The sequence below is a fragment of the Lampris incognitus genome, chromosome 14 (genome assembly GCF_029633865.1).
Source record: "Lampris incognitus isolate fLamInc1 chromosome 14, fLamInc1.hap2, whole genome shotgun sequence".
Classification (NCBI taxonomy): Eukaryota; Metazoa; Chordata; class Actinopteri; order Lampriformes; family Lampridae; genus Lampris; species Lampris incognitus.
In genome coordinates this window covers 39,214,874-39,239,446 of record NC_079224.1, presented here as the reverse complement: position 1 = coordinate 39,239,446, position 24,573 = coordinate 39,214,874, and the positions used below count along the sequence as shown (strand labels likewise).

At 46.4% G+C, this 24,573-nt stretch overlaps 2 protein-coding genes and 1 long non-coding RNA gene across 3 annotated transcripts; 1 reads left to right on the top strand and 2 right to left on the bottom strand.

Annotated features, from left to right (window-relative positions):
* Positions 1-1,305: 1,305 nt before the first annotated feature.
* On the top strand, positions 1,306-3,808 carry LOC130123656 (uncharacterized). The gene is made up of 3 exons (XR_008811341.1): positions 1,306-1,318; positions 1,541-1,594; positions 3,726-3,808. It is a non-coding gene; the product is annotated as an uncharacterized LOC130123656 (long non-coding RNA).
* Positions 3,809-4,726: 918 nt separating this feature from the next.
* prpf38b (pre-mRNA processing factor 38B) lies at positions 4,727-10,083 on the bottom strand. The gene is made up of 6 exons (XM_056293047.1): positions 9,467-10,083; positions 8,522-8,590; positions 8,086-8,237; positions 7,399-7,459; positions 5,956-6,194; positions 4,727-5,851 (listed from the first exon to the last, which is right to left on the bottom strand). The coding sequence occupies exons 1-6, from the start codon at positions 9,674-9,676 to the stop codon at positions 5,152-5,154; spliced, it is 1,431 nt and encodes a 476-aa protein (XP_056149022.1). The 5' UTR covers positions 9,677-10,083; the 3' UTR covers positions 4,727-5,151.
* A 1,964-nt stretch (positions 10,084-12,047) lies between these two features.
* LOC130123848 (EEIG family member 2-like) lies at positions 12,048-24,573 on the bottom strand. The gene is made up of 11 exons (XM_056293156.1): positions 24,348-24,573; positions 23,269-23,389; positions 22,801-22,830; positions 21,786-21,902; positions 20,770-20,816; positions 18,634-18,737; positions 18,110-18,205; positions 16,451-16,667; positions 15,687-15,823; positions 13,818-13,881; positions 12,048-13,444 (listed from the first exon to the last, which is right to left on the bottom strand). Exons 1-11 carry the CDS (start codon positions 24,491-24,493, stop codon positions 13,402-13,404), a joined length of 1,122 nt encoding a protein of 373 aa, XP_056149131.1. The 5' UTR covers positions 24,494-24,573; the 3' UTR covers positions 12,048-13,401.

The following is a 24,573-nucleotide window of genomic DNA, read 5'->3' as shown; positions in this document are numbered from 1 at the left end:
CATGTCTGTGGTGGGTTTTCTCCAGGTGCTCTGGTTTCCCCCACCATCAAAAGAAACATGCATGTTAGGGTTTATACTCCTGTCTGTGCCCGTGACCAAGGCAATGGGAACAGAACTGGAGTTGGTCCCCAGGCACAGCACCAAGGCGGCAGCCCACTGCTGCGAGCTACACAGATCACAGCTAGGATGGGTTAATTTGCAGTAAATGAATTTCCCATCATTCCAACCCTCACCTATGGTCATGAGCTTTGGGTAGTGACCGAAAGGGTGAGATCACGGATACAAGCGGCTGAAATGGGTTTCCTCCATAAGGTGTCTGGGCTCAGCCTTAGAGATAGGGTGAGGAGCTCGGAGTAGCTTGGAGTAGAGCCGCTGCTCCTTCGCGTCGAAAGGAGCCCGTTGAGGTGGTTCGGGCATCTGATTAGGATGCCTCCTGGGTGCCTTCCTTTGGAGGTTTACCGGGCACGGCCAACTGGGAGGAGACCCCGGGGTAGACCCAGAACTCTCTGGAGGGACTACATGTCCAATCTGGCCTGGGAACGCCTTGGGATCCCCCAGGAGGAGCTGGAGGGCATTGCTGGGGAGAGGGATGTCTGGAGTGCCCTACTTAGCTTGCTGCCACCGCGACCCGACCCCGGAAAAGTGGCTGATGATGAATGAATAAATTTCCCCAAGGGGGTTAATAAAGGAAGCTTAATAATAACTGAATGTTCCCTCAATAGTTTTGTGTATCAACACCAGAAATGAGAATTTGAATCGACACGGGCAATCACAATTACACACAGAGGCAGATCCTTGACGGAGCCATAGTAAAGAGAGTACACATTCATGAAAACCCACATCGACAGTGAGATCAGACAGGTAGGAGGTGAACCACGACAGTAAAGAACCAGGGATTCCCAAATCTGAAAAGACAGTAAGAAGAATTTGACAGCATATGGGAAGATTGGGTCCTGTTATGAAGGCAAGTACAATGAACAGAAAAAGCAGATCTTGCATTACAGGTCGATCCAGCGGTAGCAAGCAGCAGCAAGCCTCGGCAGAATGGTAATTCTGTCAGAAATAACCTTAACACACCTCTCTTCCCCAGCTCCCTGCCCACCGTCAGGAGTTACGTACGGCAGTGGCGGCTCATCTGCCACAGTCTCGTGGGATGCCTCCGTATATGCCACCTCCTACACTCTGTATAATAAAGGCGTTTCACCGATGGCGCCGGTGTGCAGCACGGCCCAGCTGACCTGCTCTGTGTACAACATCAGTTCCAGTGACCTGACAATCACAGCCAGTAACGCAGCTGGGGAGAGTGAAGCCATTAGTGGTAGGAACATGTGTGTGTGTGTGTGTGTATGTATATGTGTATGTGTGTGTGTGTGTGGGGGGGGGGGGGGGCATATAGTATTGATTTTTTTGACATTAACGTCACAAGAGTTACATTACAGTATGTGGGATCGTACCATTTCAACTGAAATGAGAGATCATGTCTTTATCGTTTAATTTTAATAATCTTATATGATCATTTTTTTGGTTTTTGCCCCTACAGTGGTACCCCAGGGACGTAGGCGAAGGGACCTCAGTGAGGAAATGTTAGACTACGGTGAGTTAGGAACATGTTTTACTAAGAATTGTGCCATACTATCATTTTATGAAACTTGCATAAACATCTGTGTGAGATTTATGAGACTCAACCACACTAAGCCCCCCCCCCCCCCCAATTTTACCTGGCCAATCACCCCACTCTCTGAGCCGTCCCGGTCGCTGCTCCACCCCCTCTGCCGATCCGGGGAGGGCTGCAGACTGCCACATGCCTTCTCCGATACATGTGGCATCGCCAGCTGCCTTTTTTTTTAGTGAGGAGTTTCACCAGGCGGACGTAGCGTGTGGGAGGATCCCGCTATTCCCCCCAGTTCCCCCTCCCCCCCGAACAGGCGCCCCAATTGACCAGAGGAGGCACTAGTGTAGTGACCAAGACACATACCCACATCCGGCTTCCCAGCCACAGACACGGCCAATTGTGTCTATAGGGATGCCCGACCAAGCCGGAGGTAACACGGGGATTTGAATCGGCGATCCCCGTGTTGGTAGGCAACGGAATAGACCGCTTTGCTACCCGGACACCCTCCACACTACAAATATTCACACTTATAGGTCTTAATGCATGCACAATAATCCAGGTGTAGAAATCCCAGAAAATTTTAATCGGTTCGACTAGACACCAGGTTTTAACAAGGTCACGCTTCTGTGTTGTGCCATCCGCTTTGCCAGACGCACAGCACAGAAGAGCGACCTCATCAGGCCAGGACTCCACAGTCTACACCCATCTACAGGCCAGTGGCCACTCTTTCAAGGGTGAGGATGTGCACATCCTCGATAGGGAGGAACGCTGGTTTGAACGGGGAGTCAAAGAGGCCATCTATGGGGCGCCGCCGTAGCCGAAAGGTTACAGCGCATACAACATGGTTGAAACTGTCGCTGGTTCAATTCCAGCCGGTGACCTTTGTTGCATATCTTACCTTTCTCTCTCTCTCCCATTTCCTGTCTGCCTTTCACTATCAGTAAAAAATAATCTTAAAAAAAGAAAAGAGAAAAAAGAGGCCATCTATGTGAAGAGGGATCTACCATCCCTGAACTGAGGAGGGGCGCTAAGTGTACATCTGTCGCCATCTTACAATGCTGTGATTGCAGCTATACCCCAGTCTATGTGGCCATTGTAGAAAGAAAGCCACTTTATTTTGTCATTGTACATTTGTACTGTTACAATGAATTTGTTCTCTGCATTTAACCCATCCTATTGTATAGGAGCAGTGGGCAGCTGCAGCGCCCGGGGACCAACTCCAGTTCTACTTTCCATTGCCTTGCTCAGGGGCACAGACAGGAGTATTAACCCTAACATGCATGTCTTTTTGATGGTGGGAGGAAACCCACGCAGACACGGGGAGAACATGCAGTCTTCACAGAGAAGGGACCTGGGATGGCCTGGGATTCGAACCCAGGACCTTCTTGCTGTGAGGCAACAGTACTAACGACTGGGCCACCGTGCCGCCCAATTAGCTCTAATTAATGGTCACGGCATCTTGAATATGAAACCCGTGTTAGAGCGCCAGTTTCGGTCGTTATGCAACTGAGCTGTTGTTAAGGTTGGGGATACCTACAGCCAGTTGAGACTGACGAGGAGTGATGAAACATTTTCCCACTAAACGGTGCCCGGATGAACTGATTCAACTTTTCCATGAGTCACACTAACAGGCTACTGTCAAGCAAAATACTCGATTCAGAATCTCACCCTGTCTCAGAATACTACTTTTGTGATTATGTCAAGTTAATTTGTCAAAAAGCGGTTTGGACAATGAATGAATGAATGAATTTGTCAAAAAGCTTTCATTGCAGCTTTTGATCACAAGCATAGCCAGTACTCTCTATCTGATTATGTAGTTTCCCAGGGCCTCACACATCCTTTAATTTAGTTTTAATCTTGGAAGAATTCAAGAAAATATTGTTAAGAGTTCTTTTTTGAACACAATTATAATATTTTGCCCGGGGCCTCCATTAGTCTAGAGCCGGCCCTGATTCCATGCGCTATTTTAAGAACATGCAACCTTCAGAGATAATCTTAAACAGCATAACAGATAACGTTGCATTTTCCTCCTCAGCTGTCTGTATCAGACAAAAAGAACATTTGGGCTCTGCCTGCCACCTAACATACAAATTTGTCCTGTGTTCCACAGCAGGAAACCTTTCAGTACCCTCGGTGTGGGTCACTGCAGGAACACCAACAGCAGTCAGAGTTGAATGGTCTCCGGTGGAAGGCGCGTCCCATTACAGTCTGGTGGTCAGGCAGCGGGGCGGCTCCCACAGGCCTCAGGTGCTGACTGTACTGGGGGAAAGCACCATACTGACTGACTTGAACCCCGACTCCACTTACTGCCTGTCCGTGTCCGCCCAAAGCACGACCAGCAACGGATCCTATTCCGAGCCCGTGTGCGTGCAAATGGGGCGGGGGCTGCAGATGTGAGGTGGGCTTCTGTGAATTAAGCAAAATGTCTGTGGATGTTGCACAACCAGAATACGATGGTCTTGTCTTGCTGCTGGTGAGCAAAGCCAAAATGGCGGCCCCTTTTGAAGCTATTAAAATTTTCAAAGCCCGGTCTGATAATTAGTTGTTTTACCAATGCCCAATAATAAACTATCTCGACTTGAGATCTGATAGAAAGTAGGAACGGGCAAGGGTCGTTTTAGCCATCTGTCATTTTCAGTAAAATTATGTAGGCGTTATACTGTATGTAGATGTGCAAGGAAAACTGAATTGTAGGGCTTTTGCAAGTGTCTTTCCCCCTCACGCCAACCTACGGGGTACAAATGTATTTAATTTTCTTCATCCGTGGTTTGGGGGGGGGGGGTCTCGTGCAAGTGAGCTCACAGAACTGAGCTGTATTGAAATCCCTTAACTTTTCTGTGAAGGATAACTTTTAATAATTTGCTGTTGGGAAAGTCCTAGTGTTTAATAAGTTACATAACATGTTAATAACAGTTTATCAGGCAGTGTTGTACAACCCAAGTGAATGTTTACCTCTGCAAATACAAATGTATATTTAACAAGATACGGGAAGTAAAAGCTCTTCAAATAAAAATAATCTAATTATTTTGTGTACTCGAGAATTTATTTCCATCACTGACTACAGGTCTCGTTAGCATTTTATCCTTAATCTAATGAAAATACTGAAACCATGTGTTCGTCCATAAAAGTATTTTATTAGAAAACAAAATGCAACAGAGCAATAACCCAAACACAGCGCAAGCGAGGGCTCGGTGTGTGTACAAATTCCCCTTTGCGGACTGCTCCAGATGATTGAAACATTCTCAGGCTCTCTCTGTACAAAGCCATTGAACCTCCTCCGAGAAAAATAACGAACCATAGAAAATTAAAATGCCACACTTTTACAAATCTCAGGTGAAGACTAACAATGGTCTAGAGGAGAGGAGTGAGAAAGGCAGAAAACGATCAACAGAAAGCAACGTTACATCGGCCAGACAATTCCAGAAGTTTGTTGTGCCAACATCTTCACTCTTTAGCACATGTGACAGACTAGATAATCAAGTAAAAAAAGAACTGAACAAAAGTAAAGGAGGACCACAGAAGTAGAAGGTGATATTGCTCTAAGGTGACATTTTCTCGATGCTCTGGCTCCTTCGACGATCCCCGTGTTTACCGTGGTCATTACTGGAGTCTCGCTGCCGATGGCTCTTCTCTTTGCTCCTGCTACGTTTGTGAGAGCGCTGCTCTCCCTCTCTGTCCCTGTCTCTTTCTCGGCTGTGACTGCGTTCTTTTTTCCTGCTCTTCTCCTCTCCGCCCTCTGTTCTACTACTTTTGTGTCGCTTCTCCCTGCTCCGGCTCCGGCTGGACCGCTTGGATTTCCTCTCCTCCCTGTGCCTTTCCCTGTCATCTTTGTGTCGCCTCTCCTCAGTCTCTCCCCTGCTCTTCTTATCCCTGGACCTCTCCCTATCATTGCCCCGATCTTTGTGGTGATCCCTCTCCTTCCTCCTGCTCCGGTCAATTTCCCCCCCGTCCTTCTCCCTGTCTTTCCGCTCACTCCTTCGTTCCCGGCTGCCGCTGCTTCGACGCTCTCGCCGGTCTGGGTTCCTGTCTGCGCTGCGTGACCGGCGTCTCTCCCGCTCTCCTCTCTCCCGGTCTCTGTCTCTGTCCCTATCCCTGCCCTCCCTCTCCTTCCTCTGCCGGTCGCGCTCCCGCTCCAGCTCACGGTCAAAGCTTGGACCATGGCGGTCCCGTTCACGGTGATGGCTCCTGCTCCTTGACCGTTTGGGTGACCTCCTCGGAGTTGGTGTGCGTCTGGGGCTCCTGGTGAAAAGGCTAACATTAGCTACAATCAAGTGGAAAACCTAAACAGCCAGTGTATAAAACGCCATGTGATGACAATAATTTGAATCCATCTGAAGTGTCACCTGGTGCGCCGGTGTTCTCCTGGCCTCCCTGACTCTGTGAACTGGCCCTCCTCCTCCTCCACTGGCTCCTTCTGAGGAATCTTTCGAGGCCGAGCCTTCATCTGCTGGTCAATCATTTTCTGCACGGGTACTGGGATGCGAGGAAACAGAGTGGAGAACCACTCCAGTTTGGTCAAGAAGGAGCGCAGCATCTCTCCAATGGTCATCACACAGCCTCCCCCTGCCTTCACGTCTAGCTCCTGGAGTTAAAGGGTGGGAGCAATGCATGAATAACTTTATTGGCACTTACAAGTAAGGATCACCAAATTGTTTGCTTTAAGTCAAAAATAATTTGTGATGACCAAGTACTGAACCTTCACCTCTGTTCATCTAGCTTAATCTGTTAAATATTAATCAGATGCACCTAGCTTTGATTCCGCTGATTCTAAATAAAATATACAAAGAAAAAAAAGTCATCTAAAATGACTGGCTTTCTCCAGAGTCTGTATTCACAAAGTGAACAGCACACTATTTAAGTTTTAATAATTAATGTTATTGAGTCAGTTCTTTCTCCCTCCTTCCATAGCCACAAATACATAGCAAGTGGTTTCCAAGTGATTCCATCCATCCTTTTAATTCCTCTTATACCAGAAATGAAAGAAAGGTAGAGTAGCATCTATTAATCATGTAAAGAGAGAGAAAGAGGGAAGCCTTGGCTTTAGTCTTCAATCACTCTTCATCAAAATTACCTACGGACTGTAAATAAAAAACAGCGCCCACAATGTAAGCACAGACTGGAGTCGGCAGTTAAGTGCACACCAGTTGAACAGTTATCGACTTTATATGGTAGAGAACAGCCACTTTGCACTCACACACGCAAACCAACAGTGCTGAGATACAATATCCAATTCACCTGCTGCACAATGGGCATCTAAAGGAAAGAACAGGGGAATTAACCAGTTGGGTAGGATGTCATAAGAGCAGTTCAATTATAATGCATCAGTACATCAAAGTAGGAATGGTTGCACAGCCCGGCAGTCAAATTAATTTTAACATACACAAAAAAAATGTAACAGCTGTATGTCCCAAAAAGTGAGATGTTTTATACTGTATGTGTCAAAAAGCTATGCAACTTTTGGCAATTATTCCCAATTAAGATTTGTGTAACAAGTCCTGTTAACATGTCATCACAGGGCATGCCTTGAGATCAGACTAGATGATTTACTCTGAATCATGTATACTTACCCTGATTTAACCAGCAGCACAGCAGTGAGCAAGTGGCCTAGCTATGCAACTTTAGAGAACAAAGTTGGGGAATAATTAAGCCAAATGAAAGCAAAGGTGAAAAATCAGCTATGAGCATCACAATGGGGGAAACGTGGCTGTTTTTAAAAATTTGTTATATGACTACTGTGACATCAGTGAGGGGAAAATAACATGAAATCATTACCCGTGGTGACATACCTCCTCATCATCCAGGAAGTCGTCATACCATTCCACCAAATCTGGAGGGGGCTGAGTGTATCTGTTTGGAGACAAAATTGACATAATATGAGCACCCAAGTGAATTAACTCCATTTGAAAGTGACACTGTTTTCAAATGTAATGGCATGAGCTATGTTGGTAATTCCGGTTTTCTTCCTGTGATATCTTATGTACAGCTAATGTAATGGCATGAGCTATGTTGGTAATTCCGGTTTTCTTCCTGTGATATCTTATGTACAGCTTTTCAGACTTGCAATGAGATGAACTAGCACTTTTAAAGCAACATCTATTAGCTAAAATAAAAGCTGGGATACATGTAATGCGAGTGTTGCTGAACAAGTACACATGCATGGAAGGAACCATTAGAAAATTTACAAGATATTTTCCTATTACTAGCTTCAACAAAGCCATTACTCACTATTACCTCATAAACTTGAATGAATGATATTTCCACAATTCAAGGCTTTGCATTAATTTCCTGTTTTATGTGCATCTGGTATAGAATGGTTCTAATTCCCCTTTTATACATGGGCATGCAGTTCCAAAATCAAAATTAAATAACATGTTCAAATGACAATCACTGAAATAGGCAACCAAAAAAAGCTCAAAGGCGCAAATAAGGGCTAGACATTTAGCAATCATAACGCCATCAGAGGACATTCATACCTTATGTACATAAAGCCAAGTGCTCTAATGTAGGGAGAGTCTGTGTGAGTGATCAGACCCATGACTTGTTTGCGCGTCAACTTAAGGGTAAACAGTTTGTAAAGAAGACAGAAAGCAGTTGACACAATACCACCAGTGCCAACTCCACGTACCTGAATAGGACAAAAACAAAACATTAAACTTTTAGGCAGCTGACATAACACATCCCAAGCAACCACGCCACCGACAACCGGCCATCAATCAAGATATGGACTATGCAAGCACCACAATGTCGTATTTCCTGATAATAAGGTCATTAAATCTCGCCCGATCTAACCTTGACTGCCATAAACACCGTTGTGACGAGCTCAGGGCCAGTCAGGGAGGGCTCAACTTCAGTAAAAGTTCATGGAAGTAAAGAAGTTGGGAAGGCAAAAAGCACGTACTTCTAACTTACCCCTCCGCACATTCCAGTTTGGCCCGCAGTTTTTCGGCTTCCTTTTTCCCAGGGTTCGGCGTGGGTTACCTGCGTGGAGAGGGAGAGGGAGAGGGAGAGGGAGAGAGAGAGAGAGAACCTCAGCGGCTTTGTTTTGCAAAGGTGGGCCATCTGGACGAACACACACAGCTGGCCACGGGGCAGAGCCCGAACTGGCACCATCTAGACCAGTGTTTCTCAACCCAGTCCTCAAGGACCCCCTATCCTGCAGATTGTCTTTGCAACCCTGAATAGGTACCCGTTTGTAGTAATTCAGCAGTGAATGTCAAGAGTTGGCACACCTTGCATAATGAAGTGCTGTGAGATGATTGGTTGAGTAAGTACAAGCAGAGCTACCTATGCAGAGTTACAATGAAAATCTGCAAATTAGGGGGTCCTTGACGACTGGGTTGAGAAACACTGATCTAGACAAACGGGGGGGGGGGGCTCTGCGGCTCTGCCTGACAGCATGTTACGTAACGGAGCTTCGCGTCATCAGATTATCTAAATCAAGTCACCGACCACGTTGATCAGACACATAACTAGAGGTGCCATCCTTGCCCGAGCCTCCGGGGAGACTTCTGCTTTTAAATTACGAAAGACGCAATCAGAAGTTAAATCAATGAGCCTCGTCGGTCTTAATTTAGCTTGACGTTTACGTTACGGCTCGGACTGCCGTCGACCAACGACGCGAATTAAAGACGTTAGAAAAATTGCGTGGTAAAAACGACGACGTCCCAACGCTCGTTTCGTTTGATCTTTCCGCCAGTTGATACTGGCATGCGGTAACTAACCCAGTGGTTGCCTCGGCAAAGTTAGCATAGCTAGCTTAGCTGCTATTCATGCTAACACGTATTCGCTAGCTTAGGGTTCCGCGTTAGCATCCGCCGCAGAAAGGGCCCCCTCCCCCTTTCTTTTTTTTTTTACCTTGAAGTAGATTTCGTCCACGACCTCGTGGTACGTTTTCAGTTCATAGAGTTGAACTTTGAAGTAAGGTGAGGAGAGGACATTGGTGAGAATCATCGGGTTGAGGTTCATGGTCTTCTCGTTGCCCCATAGGGGCAATACGTTTCCATGTTTCCCCGGCGCGGGTTTGCTGACGGCCTGTGTCTGCTGCTGACTACCAGCGTTAGCCATGATGGCGGAATCCTACCCCGCTAAAGCTCGGCTTCCAAAGGCGGTGGTCCTCAGACTATAACCGCCATCGATTTGCGAACCCGAATCTTCACTCGTCAAGTTTCAGCTGTTCAGTACGGACGTTGTTTGTTATTCTTTAACGGTGAGAACTGGCTGCCGCCATGAGTGGGGACCGTCAACAATGGTACTGCGGCGGTACGGGACCTGCGCGTCATTCATCTGTAGCCAGAACGACGGAACGTCAAATGAACGTCAACGACTTCCTGTCTGTCCTTTTCAAAATAAAAGCAGGGAGTTTACGCGTCTGAGTGCAAACGTACAACGAGGAATGTTTTGTCGTAATTAACATACATCGTAAGCCTGGGAGCCAGACGACTCTGCGAGCTCGCGTTTTACTCTTGCTCTGGCATTGACGTCCGGCCACTCTCCCATTTGGACAGATTTCCAAGCAGGCCTGTCTGGAACCGTTTATAACGGCGGGTTTGGTCCGATGACGTACAGCCTTATTTTTTTTTGTTCCCCACCCTCATTCGGGAGTTTTGCTTCTGATTGGCTGGTGCTCGTTGCCGCCGTTGGGTTAGGTTGGTTAAATTGATGGTTAGCCAATCAGAGGCAGAGTAGGGGCGGGTCTTCTTAGAATGCGGGTAAGGGAAAAAATAAACCTTGCTTTACGGGAGGCTGTTGCTGACGCGGAATGGGCCGGTGAAGCCGCCGTCGCAACAGTGTTAAACGAACCGGGCGTTATATTTTCCTTGAAAGGATAACAAATAACTGCGCTTAAAGCTTTTCTCGGTAGGACGCTTAAGCGTTACGTCACACGTTTCGTCGCTCTGATTGGTTGCAGGTCCAATTCTTAGCCTGTTAGGGTTTATCCGAGGCTTGAGTAGTACGTTTTGGTCCGCGCCCGTTGATAACGCCCCTTAGAAAATGAACCGAGAGAAGCCAGAGTTTGCGAATTCGTTTGGCTCCCAGGCTAATATAACGTTCCCGTTCGGGGCAACATTTCGCCGTTTTGCTTCATCTGAAACATCACATAAAGTTAGACAGAGTCCGGCATTTCCAATGTGGAAAAAGAGGGTGATCATTAAACCCTCATTTTACACAAGTGTAACCGGTTAATTTTTGGCCGGTGCGGGATTCGATACGGGGTGTACTGCACCAAAAGGCGACATCACTAATCGCTCGGCTAAAGGGTCAGACCCGTTAGCTAGGGGCTAACGTGTCTTATTAGTAGTTTACACAAGTAATAATCCCGATGGAGAACGTTTCACAAAAAAGTAGCCTTCTACAGCTACACAATGTGCTTGATGTTACTCCGTTGAAAAATGAAAACCATCAATGTATTGTAGCGAATTCGGGGGACAACACAACCACAGGAACTGCCGCGGCCGGGAAGCGAGCTTGTGTCGCTCGCACCGCAGGAGGCATCGCCAACCGCTCGACTAAAGCGCCGGATCCCCCGAGCCAGCGGCCAGCGTGTCTTCTTATCCATGCACGTTACAGTATCCAATTCTCTGCGATGAACGCCGACCCTAGCAGACATCTTAAAGCAAGACGCAAAGTCGAATGGTTTCAGTGGAGCTGTTCAGGGTCAACAGTGCAAAGAATGTTTTCAATCCACCAGTCTATCAGAGACACTTACGAAAGCCAGTTGGTGTTCCCTGTATTGTCATTTATCTATTGATTTGTTTATTTTAAACAGATTTCCTTTGCTGCGCATGCTATTTTGGCTGTATTCTACAAGCCCTATCTATACACGTGAATTCACTACAAAACTTGTTTATCATAGATATCAAAACGAGATTCAAATTGTCTTATGTAAAATTGTAGTTTTTCAGTTAGGTAACGGTACAATTGGGGGGGGGGATTGTCAAAATACATAAACAAACAAAAGACCCCAAATGTCAAACATTCGCTTTTAAATGCGCAACTTGGGCGCCTCTCCAACCCTGTCGACTTCCAGGGGACTTTTATTGTGAACGGCTTTCGGCCGTCACAATCGCTAACTTTATGAGAATGAAACTGGAGGCAAAATCATGTTTGGATGGGGGTGGGACACCGGAAGTCGAAATTCTTCTAGTTTCAATTTGCCCGCTAAGTGCAGGTCGAGCGAAGTCCACCAGCCTTTCAAACACATACGGTTGTCTCAGAGTAGACTGGATGAATCGGGACGCCGGTTTGTGTAATCCTGTAAAATGGGGCCAAACCCGTTTCAAATAACCTTTGACGGGCTGGTTATGTTTTCAAATCAAAGAAACTTTTAAACACACAACCCCAAAGGCTCTTCACTGTCTGAACATTTTTGTGCAGGCTTGTCAGAAATTAATGCAACATGTACACCCCCCCCCAACTAGTACACAATTGTTTGTGTAGTGCAAATATCAGTGAGTTTTCAAGATTCAGCATTCTGCTTGTATTTAAAAACACCACACATGAACATTGACAACAAGTACACTTGGCAAAAAAAAAAAATGTTTGAGGCATTAACAATCAATGAACAGGTAACAGTCACACGAGATGGAGGACTTGTAATACAGGTCCACAGCCAGCCTAGATCAGCCCAGTAATTCAATAAACTACTAAACCAGGAAGACCACAAATGAAGCCAAATGTGCAGCCTACTCAACTTTTTAACCTCCCTTAGATGCACTGACATTTGAAAAAAGGATGTGCTTGGCATGGTAATAAAAATTTTTAAGTTACACTTTTTTTTAATGCAAAATGATAATATGTTGGTGAAACACTACCCTGAGTTGTTGATCACTGAATTTAAAAAAGTGTCTTGGCTCTTTACAAAATATGTTTTGCTTGTGGCCAAAATTGGCAACTTATTTCTAGTCCACCACCTTTTCAGATTTTTTTTTTCAAACACACTCTACATTCACAGCCAGGTGAACAGGATAGTTTTTTTGGTTGACGTAATGGTGCACCATGGTACTCTGACCATTCTAGCTTAGAGGAATGAATCACACAGTGACTTCTTGTGTACTAGACTAAAAGAGCGCATTCGTTTCAACCTGATACTCGCGCTGACTTCCTCTCGCTCCTTCTAAGTTCCTCTTCATTCAGCTCAATGTCAAAGCGAACTAAACAGGCCGGTGACTGTCCCTGATTGTCCCAAACACAATGTCCCGCTCATATAATCTGAGTTAGCATCTTCAGTTCTCTTTTCTTCTTGTTCATAATGGGACAGCACCAGTGTAGGGTGGGGATTGTACTCATCTACAGTCAGTTTAAATAAAGGTCATAGGAAAAATGATACCAGCACCTTCCCTCCCCTTGTCAGTTTCAATACTTCTCCTTCCTTAGGATATTTTTTACCAAGTAGGTTTTAAATAAGCGTTTATGGTACTTGCAAAATAGTGTGCGTGTGTGTGGGGGGGGGAGTGCAGCCCTTGCAGAGTACAACAGTATAACGGAAAAATAAAATACATCAGAATACCTATCATCTCATTTATCCAAAAAAAGAAAGCAAAAAAGAAAATGTGGCCTTCAGCTCCACATTTTTCAATACCAGGAAGCTCTCCTGTTCCGCAGAGTCTGTCCGGAATTGAGGGAATTCTATTGAAGCAAAAGTGTCTTTTGGAGAGAGGTGGGAGCAACTACCGATGACACCACTCCCTGTCTAGTCCTGCACCCACCCCCTCCTCCACCTCGTCCTCCTCCTCCTCTGTCTCACTGGGGTAACACGGCACCATTGCTGACGTACTCGTGCTCCTCAGAGCCTAGTGCTTGATCACCACCTGCTCGAAGGCCCCAGCTGCAACCCTGAAAGAGAACAACACGAGCTGTTACACGATAGCATATGCAGCATTTATCTGCACCAAGGGCTGACAGCGAAAGCATGTGTTTGACAGTTTCCGAGCTCTACTTCCAACGCCAGACTCTAAATATGAAAGTTATCTGTGTCTTAATATGAAGAATACGCAATTACAGGGCAACCGTTAGATTACGACAGTTCACTTTTAACACACCGTTACGGGCTGTATCAGAAGCAGCGAAGGCAAAACAGTTTGGTCTCTGTGACTAGAAATAGAAAAATGGGTCATCGCTATCAGGTCTTGGTGGTCTTTGTCATGGCTGGACATACGTGCCGTCGTGTGAGGTGTCCCCGTTCCAGAAGATTCCTAATCACACCCACCTCGTATGTTGGCTCCCCAGGGCTGTGCTTCCACCAGGACCAACGAACAATCTGAGCCCCTCTTCTGTAGCAGCACACACACACACACACACACACACACACACGCACACACACGAAATTACCATGCGGTCAACCTAACCATCAGGATGTGAAATTGGCTCACAGTTAGCTGCTAGGCGGTCTAAAAATAAATAAATATTGACAGGGGGCTTTGTAAGGAAACTGGGGGGGGGGGGATAAGACATTGCATCCGCCAGTGTACTGTGGTATACTGGGGCAAAGTCTGCAGCAATAACTGAAGGCGAAAAAACGTAGAAAATGTGTTTCTATGACAAATGTTTAGCGGCTTAATGTGAAATCATGAGGGCGAGAGGCGACAGTTCTCAGAAAACAGCAGTTTCCCTTGCCCTCTGAATAAACTCCTTGATAAAGGACTAAGCAGTCTCACATGGCACATGACGGCCTGGGGAAAACTGTCCTTGTGTTATTCATCGATATGGCATGAAACCAAATCTCCCTAAAACTGCTGGGCAAATAACATTAAAGTTAAATTCAGGCTCGGATCTAAATTCACCATGTTCGACAGCGGCTACGTGTCCGTCACCAAACTGTCCCCTTTCATTTGCAAGTGACAGAAGCCCCTTGTTAACGTCCGGGTGAATAAGAAATGCATGTCTGTCAGGATGGCATCAGAATACTTTATTTATCCCCGAGGGATAAATAAAGTATTGTTCATGTATCACCCAACCCCCCCCCATCCCCATTATTATCTACGTTTTACTGGAAAGTGCAACAGTGCAGTCAAATAGAGAAAATATATAGCAACTTACAAAAATTCCATTAAGAATTTAAATAATTAAAAACGATTGTGACCAAATCAGTCAGTCCTACAGTTATTAGCATTTCTCTTTCTTCATTCATATTCAAGGCTCAGCGTTTTCCGTTTTTACCGATTTTCACCGAAAAATACCCAGATTTTTAACAAGGAGCAGACCGGTTTAAACTGATTTTCACCCGGATTTTATGTTTCCACTGATCCAAAAGTTGTTCCTGTTCATGTGAGGTTATGTAACAGCGTCCTCTTGTGGCGAAATTCGGCATGCTGGATGGCTTTGAAAAAAACAACAAAAGAAACGCTGAGCCTTGCTCATATTTAACATACATTCCATTATCCAAGCCGCTCATCCCAATTGGGGTCATCGGGATGCTGGAGCCTATCCCAGCAGTCATTGGGTGGCAGGCGGGGGGGGGGGGGGAGACACCCTGGACCGGCCGCCAGGCCATCACAGGGCCAACACACACACACACCTAGGGACAATTTAGCATGGCCGATTCACCTGACCTACATGTGTTTGGACTGTGGGAGGAAAGCGGTGCCCCCGGAGGAAACCCATGCAGACACGGGGAGAACATGCAAACTCCACACAGAGGACGACCCGGGACGACCCCCCAAGGATGGACAACCCTGGGGTTCAAACCCAGGACCTTCTTGCTGTGTGGTAACCGCGCTAACCACTGCGCCACCGTGCCGCCCGATACTTAACATAATCCGCTCAATTTCATTGTAAGAGTATTGTTCATGAGTCAAGTACCTTATTTCCTCGTTAGCACAGTGAAACTCACAGATGACGTGTGGTGGTTTGTGCGTTGTGTTCTGCTAAAATCCTGTTTGCATTGGACCTGTATGTGCAGCCAGCATGTGAGTGCGCCATATTCCTGCTACCCTTACAATGTCCAGCCCGCCGTGTACATGGTCGACAAATGGCGTGCAAAGCATTTACTTATCATGTGCATGTAAGTACTGGGATGCAGTGCAGAGCAAGTCTCAAGTCTCAAGGGAGAGACTGGGAACCTGTGTGTGTAAAATACCTTCTGCACTCGAGTCAAGAAAGCTGTGGCTGAAATCCTGGCTCTGTAGGATCTTTTCTACGATGTCATCAGCATCCACCCTGGTGGCGTCCACTCTTTTCAACTGATTCTCCACGGAGTTCTGCTTTACAGGGTGTCTAATGGGAGGACAGAGAGCTGGAGTGAACCGGAGAATCCAAACAACGGATGGTTTTGCAATGCGAAAACAATCAAGTACAAAAACCGGTTCTGAATAATATAAAGAGAAGTGTATATTTTTTGGGGGGGGGGGTTCCCCCTTTTCTCCCCAGTTGTACTCGGCCAATTACCCCGCTCTTCCAAGCCACCCTGGTTGTTGCTCCACCCCCTCTGCCACCGATACACGCGGAGTCGCCAGCCGCTTCTTTTCACCTGACAGTGAGGAGTTTCACCAGGGCGACGTAGCGCGCGGCAGGATCACGCTATCCCCACCAGTTCCCCCTCCCCCCTGAAGAGGTGCCCTGACCGACCAGAGGGGGCGCTAGTGCAGCGACCAGGGCACATACCCACATCCGACTTCCCACCCGCAGACATGACCAATTGTGTCCGTAGGGACACCAGAACAAGCTGGAGGTAACATGGGGATTCGAACCGGCGATCCCTGTGTTGGTAGGCAATGGAATAGACCGCTACGTCACCCGGACACCCTGTGCTTTGTTTTCTAAGGGTTAATCATCTGACGCTCGCTGCTTGGCCGTTGACGGAAGCGTGATGCATGCTAGTGTGAATGGGAGTGTGTGCGTTACCTTGGGGTCCTGGCAGGGGTGGAGGGGCGTTCAGACAGGTGGAGACAGATACCGGAGAGTGGAGGGGAGGACCTGCTCTCTCTCTCTCCTCTATCGCCCTGTTGCTCGCTGGGTTCCTGGATGCTGCCGATGCCTGTGGACACCGAGCCTCCGGAGGGGTTTCTGCGGTGGCCGAGCTCTGTCAGACTGGATGACCGCGAGTGATTTGTGCTGTAACCTATAGGCGAAAAAGTGAGTGACAATTCTCGCAAGTCTTGATAGGATACCAATGTTGCTTTTCTTTAAAAGGTCGCATGGAATTAAAAAAGTCCCATGAAATAAACAAATATATTTTCTTGTTACCTCTTTTATCCACACCTAATTTCCTTCTACTTAACACTATGCTCTTGATTTTTTTTTTTTGGGAGGGGGATCCCCCCCCCCTTTTTCTCCCCAATTGCACCCGGCCAATTACCCCACTCTTCTGAGCCTTCCCGGTCGCTGCTCCACCCCCTCTGCCGATCCGGGGAGGGTTACAGACTACCACATGCCTCCTCCGATACAGGTGGAGTCGCCAGCCGCTTCTTTTCACCTGACAGTGAGGAGTTTCGCCAGGGGGATGTAGCGCATGGGAGGATCACGCTATTCCCCCAAGTGCCCCCCCCCCCGAACAGGCGCCCCGACTGACCAGAGGAGGCGCTAGTGCAGCGACAAGGATACATACCCACATCCGGCTTTCCACCTGTAGACACGGCCAATTGTGTCTGTAGGGACGCCCGACTAAGCCAGAGGTAACACGGGGGTTCGAACTGGCGATCCCTGTGTTGGTAGGCAACGGAATAGACCGTTACGCCACCCGGATGCCATTATGCTCTCAAAATTTCGGGGAAAAAAATATTGTCTTATTTTTGGATTTATATTTTTTTTCACTTCCTGTCAAATGCTTTTTTTTTTGTGGCTACGTCATCCTGCACTTGCGGGTATTTACTGACAAAACTGGATCGCGATTGAGCAAAGACGAGCAATCTTCGACCACCAAACTGAATCTAGCCGACAGTGTGTCGATGTCCACACCCAGATAGCATCCGGATGTGGGCCACTTCAGGCAATGATGTGGCACTGATGGCCTTCTTCTCGCCCTGACAAAATGGATGTGAGTCTGAAGTGGCTCACATGTATAATAGCAAATACAGCCCAAATATGCCAAATCAAATGTGGCCCTTTTTTGGCAAAAATGCGGTCCCCTCGGCAACATGTAATCTGGATGTGACCCTGAAGTTGCCCGTGTGGTAAATGCTGAATATGGCCCAAATATCTCAAAACAAATATGGGCCACCTTTAGCAAATATGTGGCATTGCTATGGCTTGGTTCTGGCCCAGATCTGGCAAACAGTAGAGGACTGCCCAAGTGCCATCATTCCACGCGGTATGTGGGCCGGATGAAAGTGTCGGGTGTGGGATGGGTCTGGGCCACAGCAATTTTGCTATCTGGGCATTCTTCTAAAGATGCCCGGTGTCACTGTCTGGTAGCCAACTCAAACTCCCTCCTCTCACTAAATCCAACCCAACCTTGTAGTTTCATTCAGGTATGAGGTCATGCTGCAGAAGGACCTTTAAAATGAATGAATTTGCGAGTGTGTGATGGTGGTGTGTGTGTGTGTGTGTGTGTGTGTGTGGTACCTGAGATTTTTGACTGCTGGCTGGTATAGCTGGATGTCCGAGAGTGGCCATACACTCTTAGGTCATCGGGGACAGATGCAGACTTTCCTATGGTCTCTAATTGGGGGGGGGGGGACAGAGCATCAGCACAACCCGTCATCCAGTCAACAATGAGAACTAACTACACTTATAAAATCGGTTGCAATAAAGAATGAGGATGCTACACATGCAAAAAAGTGCTACTCGGAAACTACGGCGGCACTTTGACTTGAAACCCTTGCCACTTTTTTTTTTTGAGAAGCCCTAAAAAAATCTTTTGTCAGGAATGAATACATATAAAACCAAATGTTGGTTTGGTGGACAGACAGATCACTATGAAGTGTTCATAACTACTGATAAACTTTAGAGAAAATGATTCTCTGTTGAAACTCTTTGGTATTTCCCTCTCGAGCCGAGGCGCGGCTCTGCGTCCGAGGAAACTGGAAGCAAAAACATTCCAGATGTCACAGCAACCCCCCGAGAGCGAGCGGTTCAGGCGTACATACCGGCGGCAGATTGGGACAAGTGAACGTCCCCGCCCTTTCTGTCCTCGTGGAGACACTCCGACTCGGCCTGCGGTATCCCCAGGGTCATGGCTGTAGATGGGGGGCTGTCCAAAGTAAACACAAGTGAAATTACTGTGCAGCGGGGTTATGGAGACACGCAGGGGACAGGCTATTCATTTGGTCTTTGTTGGTGAAGAGCTCAGCATGCGGTGGCTACAGCGAGCACTTTTCAACAATGAAAGAATGAATGAAACGCAAGCCACTTTATTCCACATTGTGTTCATTTTTTAAACAATATTATTAAAGAAAATGCAGCAATATGTTGTACAATAATAGAAAAAAGGTCATACACCGGGCATCTTCAGTTTTTACGTTTTCTTCCCAACCCAAAACACCCTTAACCCCCTACCTTACACCCCATCCTGTAGGCCTCCTCCACAGGAAATAAATTACTATAGTAGAATAAATATAGAAATTTCAAGAAATTGTATTCTTGCAATGAATTGTATTCTTTTTTTGGGGGGGGGGTTCTCTTTTTTCTCCCCCAATTGTCAGTTGTACCCGTCCAATTACCCCACTCTTCTGAGCCGTCCCGGTCGCTGCTCCAACCCCTCTGCTGACGAGGAGGAGGGCTGCAGACTACCACATGCTTCCTCCGATACATGTGGAGTCGCCAGCCGCTTCTTTTCACCTGACAGTGAGGAGTTTCGCCAGGGGGCCACAGCGCATGGGAGGATCACGCTATTCCCCCCGGTTCACCCTTGCCCCTGAACAGGCGCCCCGACCGACCAGAGGAGGCGCTAGTGCAGTGACCAGGACACACACCCACATCCAGCTTCCCACCCGCAGACACGGCCAATTGTGTCTGTAGGGACAGTCAACCAAGTCGGAGGTAACACGGGGATTCAAACCGCCGCTCACCATGTTGGTAGGCAACGGATTAGACCGCTACACCAACCCGGACGCCCAACATGCATGTCTTTTTGATGGTGGGAGGAAACCGGAGCACCCGGAGGAAACCCAAACTCCACACAGAAAGGACCTGGGAGTTCGAACCCAGGACCTCCTTGCTGTGAGGCACCAGCGATAACCACTGGGCCACAGTGCTGCCCTGCCAAGTAGACGGCCAAATTTTTTCACAAGTCCTAAAGTCGTCTGCATCTAGTGAGTCTGCCTTACAAAGCATGCGACCTTTAACCGGTAACATCCGGAGGGGGGCTTAGGTGACTCTTTCAAGGGGGGAAACTCCGTTCCTGCGCAAACAGGGATGCTACCATAACCTCGGACAGAAGAAGGTGAGAGAGAGTAGAGAAAGCGGGTGTATGACAAACAAGACACAAAAGTGGAGCGGAGGGAATGCCAGCTGAGGCTTTCCGTCGTGGATTGTCTTGCTTCTCCGCCACATGCAATGAGTAACAGAAGAGAAAATAAATGGGCGTTCAGGGCGTACACGCTAGACATTTCTTAGGCAACAGTGTGTTTTTTTATGGAGAGGGAGTCGAATGTGAGTAAGATCAAACACAGATTGTGTAACGGGGAAGATGGAGCAGGGGTCATTACGCACGTGGTCTGAGCTTGGCCAGGAGTGTGCGGTTACACCGTGTCCTTGGAAGCTGACGGCTCGCCGGCCGGCACCATTGTTATAACGATTTCATTTAAGGCAGGGCTGATCCCCTATCAGCTGTGGTGCACAACCTCATCCGGGCAGGTTAACACACAGGCGTTGTCTTATTTGTCTCTCTGATAAGGCCATATTAAGGTCTCATCAATACACTGACACTCAGTGATGTGACAGACTTTGACATGGGGGGGGGGGGTCATTACTGCCAGAGTGGTTTGTTTCAGAGAGGATGTGTGAAAGACAGTTTCCTGTGTAATTACATTAGCAGACTGTGGTCAGGCTGGATGCAGACTACTGCACCTTAAGGCCGTTTCATGTGTTCATGTAGTCGAGCAGCTTGTATTATATATACAGCTGGTCTGCAGAAAGTAGTGTAATGATTTAAGAAAGTCGATATTTTCTTCGTTATAAGCTTCGGTATCATAGTTACACTCCACTGGTGACACGTTCTGACTTAGTACTTGTTTAAAGAGACAGACTGGACCATTGAGGATTAAGGACAGATGTGTACTTACGTCTTAAAACAGGGGTCTCCAGACATGAGCTGTGTGGTGATCACAACCTGCAATAGAGATGAGAAAAATACCAATGTTAGCCTTGGAGCTAGGGCTGGGCAATAATCCAATATTATTGTCGATCATCTTTCAGTGGTATTTAATTGGGATGAAATGTTGATATTGTCAAAACAATTTTGTTGTCTAATTAATTCTATTCAATTCAATTCAATTTATTGTCATTAAAAACAATGTGCAGGCACATGTTAGATAATGATAATGAGAATCCATTTCCTAAAATTTCGTATAAAATGAAGTCTGAAATATTTGAGGTATGTAGTATTATTTGAAAACTAGTTTTGATTTGAGATTATACTTTATCAAAGAGTTCAATGTTATGAGCCTAAGTTGGATTCTTAAATACGGTATTTTTGCATTTGCAAGCAGATATCATGATATATATCGACACTGTGTAAAATTCCCTATGACCATATGATAACAATATTTTCCATATGTGGTCCATGCTATGCTCCAGGCACGTTACCATTTTCCCTCAGGAGTCACATGTTGGTATGTATTAATGTTTACTTTGTGGAGGCTAGGGTTCAACTTTGGGAACATACTGTTAGCTGATGCTATGTCTGTGCCGAGGGGGGAACCTCCACATGTCTAAAACTCGTTTACTTGGTTTTAGCAGTTTGTAGATCACATGTTCTAACATGCCGTGCATCATCAGCATGCCAGAGCACATACTACATCCTGAACCACTTGGCACTTATGGCCCTAGTTACCAACTGTGTATTTGTATTGAATGTATAAGCTCATCAACAAGTGACATAGTTGTTGGCAAGGTTGCATGGCAGCTAACCACTGTTTTCAGCTTTCTTCTGTCTCTTTACTTGTGACTTCTGACGAAAACGATGACTCACTTGACTGCACGAGCACAAAGCTACTGCATGAGTGGCTCCTAGGCCAGACATTTCCCAAAACCCCAGATGTAAGATTCTGGAGCTGTGTGTAAAGTCTCGCCGCCGTACCTTGAGGATAGAATTGTCCTGTCTGGTATGCTTGGTATCATATCCCTCCAGCAGACATCGTCTCGTGGTGCTGCCGGACCCAGCAAACTCAGACAGGTTTAAGTCAGCAAAGCCCAGCTGCAACGGAGTTACAAGAGACGAACGGTTTTAGAGCTATTTGGACCTCAGTTCATACTGGTTCAATGCAGATCAGTTGATGACATTTAAACATGACTGTTAGGTCTGCAATGACAATTTCTTCGCACATCAAGATAAAGCTATGGTATGAGGGTGTGGTGGTGTGAGCCAAACTTCCATCCATCCATCCATTATCCAAGCCGCTTATCCAACTTAGAGTCGCGGGATGCTGGAGCCTATCCCAGCAGTTACACTGGGCAGCAGGTGGGGAGACACCCTGGACAGGCCGCCAGTCCATCACAGGGCCGACACATTCACACCTAGGGACAATTTAGTACGGCTGAGTCACCTGACCTATACATGTCTTTGGACTGTGGGAGGAAACCGGAGCAGCCGGGGGAAACCCACGCAGACACGGGGAGAACATAAAAACTCCACACAGAGAACGACCTGGGATGACCCCCAAGGTTAGACAACCCCAGGGTTCGAACCCAGGACCTTCTCGCTGTGAGGTGACCGTGCTAACCACCGCGTCGCCCTTGAGCCAAACTTATAACTGACTAAGTACTGGTCCCAGCTCAAGTCTTAGGACACACACAGTACAGGGATAGACTAAATGGAAACTGCAACCAAGATAACCTAATTTTCACCGGCTTTTGTGTGTGAGTTACTATTTAACATTGGTTACTGATTATTGTAAATAAAAACACGCCCAAAGGCAGAAAGTGTCAATAATAAGACTGTTTGCAGAGTCTAACTTAACAAAGGAATGAACTCTGAGTCTCCTTGAAGGAAAATTGTTATCACATCAACATAATGATAAGAGTGTTGTCGTCAACGTCATGCACTTAAGTTTGTATACACAACAATCTGGAGACTTAAAGAGGGGTGATATTACCTTTGCAAAAGTCTTTCCACCTTTCATTTCCTAAAACGATAAAACATTTATCAGATTTCTCTGTTGATTCATTATCCCACAAATTCACTTTTCATCAAAACTTCCTTGACGCCACTGTATCTTGAAAATTGTCTACGAAGGTGACTTCTCAGTCAGGCTTCGGTTGCAAATAAAGAAATAGTGCTTTCTATTTTTCGATGTGAGGGTCTAAGGACAGGATGATGTTGTGCTGCTGTAAAGCCCCTTGAGGCACATTTTTAATTTGTGATATTGGGCTACACAAATAAAATTGACTTGAATTGACTTGCTTTTAAACTCTTTTTGCCAAACATTTTGGCAGCCCAGCCCATGAAACTCTGCATTACTTTAGCGACTCCGTTGTGTAGAAATGGCCAGCGAAGTACACGATATGTATTTGCACCATTAGCAAAATAAGACTTGCCAGCTATAAAACATGTTCTGTCTTACCTTGCGTACAGACACCCGGCACATGCAGGGGTCTAGCACACCAGTCCCAGCATTGGCACTCATTTTACAAACAAAAGAGAACCTCTTTTTCCAGTGCACACAGTTTGCTTGGACTGGTTCCCTGTGGAGTAACGCACATGAGAACACGGCTCAATACAGCTTCCGCGATACAGGATTCAAATAATTGAGTTCGCAGTTACCTTCATCGGAATAAAAACTGAACTAAGTGACTACTGATGCACAAAACAAGACGAGATGACTGCATTTCTTCAGCGCTCTTGCAGTCCGAGGACACAAAGCATTTTCCGATAAAAATTGACTGCATCCCATTACAATATATAATAAATGCACTAGAAAAAAAAATCACGGTTTGTGCATGTTTAAGGTAATAACAGAAAGGTTATGTGTGTGTTTATTCCACTAGAGACACGGTCACCATAGCAAAGTCATGTGGGGGCAATGACAACGGTTAGTGGTTGGCATGTAGCACGGCTATGTGTCCACTTTTCCAGTGACTCATTTAAAGTGCTTCTCTTTCAGGGGTTGGCCAGAGTCTAGGCTGCATCTAAGCAAGACACTTAGACCAACTTGAAATGGCAACAATCACTGGTTAAGGCTCCTTTACGATGCAGAGTTTCTATGTTTAGTCACCCAACAGAGATTATTCAAATGAATGGTACTAATGAAAAGTTATAAAAAAGAATAACATGAGACAGTAGTTATCTAATGAGGAACAAGCTTGAAAATGCACAATGCATGCTGAGTCAATACACCAATCAACCTCAACAAGGATCTTGGGAACTAGGTTTGGCTTATAAAGATTGGAGACCAGGACCTGGCGTGACTAAGTTATATGTTTGAGCCAAACATATAACTAATAGTGGCTGAGTGAAGCCAATATACTTGCAAAACAACCAAAAGCAAATGAGCAACAAGACATGTCCAGAGAAAATCTGGTACAGAAACAGCCCATTAGAATAAACAGAGGCAGGCAATTTTACCTATTTGCGCACTAACTATCTCGCTTGGATTAGCAAACAGTGTGCACTAGTTAATCGCTATAAATAGTAAATTCTTACCGAGAGGACACCTCAGCAAAGCCCCCATCTAACAGCCGAACTTTGCAGAACAAGACGCCGTTGACGAAGGGAACCGACGACAGATCGTCCAAGTCGAAGTCTACCTTGAATTTGAATTTCTTTTTCTTGGTGAGAATGAACGACATCGCTTCTGGATACGCTGGCAGCCAAGGGCTTCCCGAGACGCTCCGCGGACCGAGCGCGTGGACAGCAGCTGTGCGTGCGT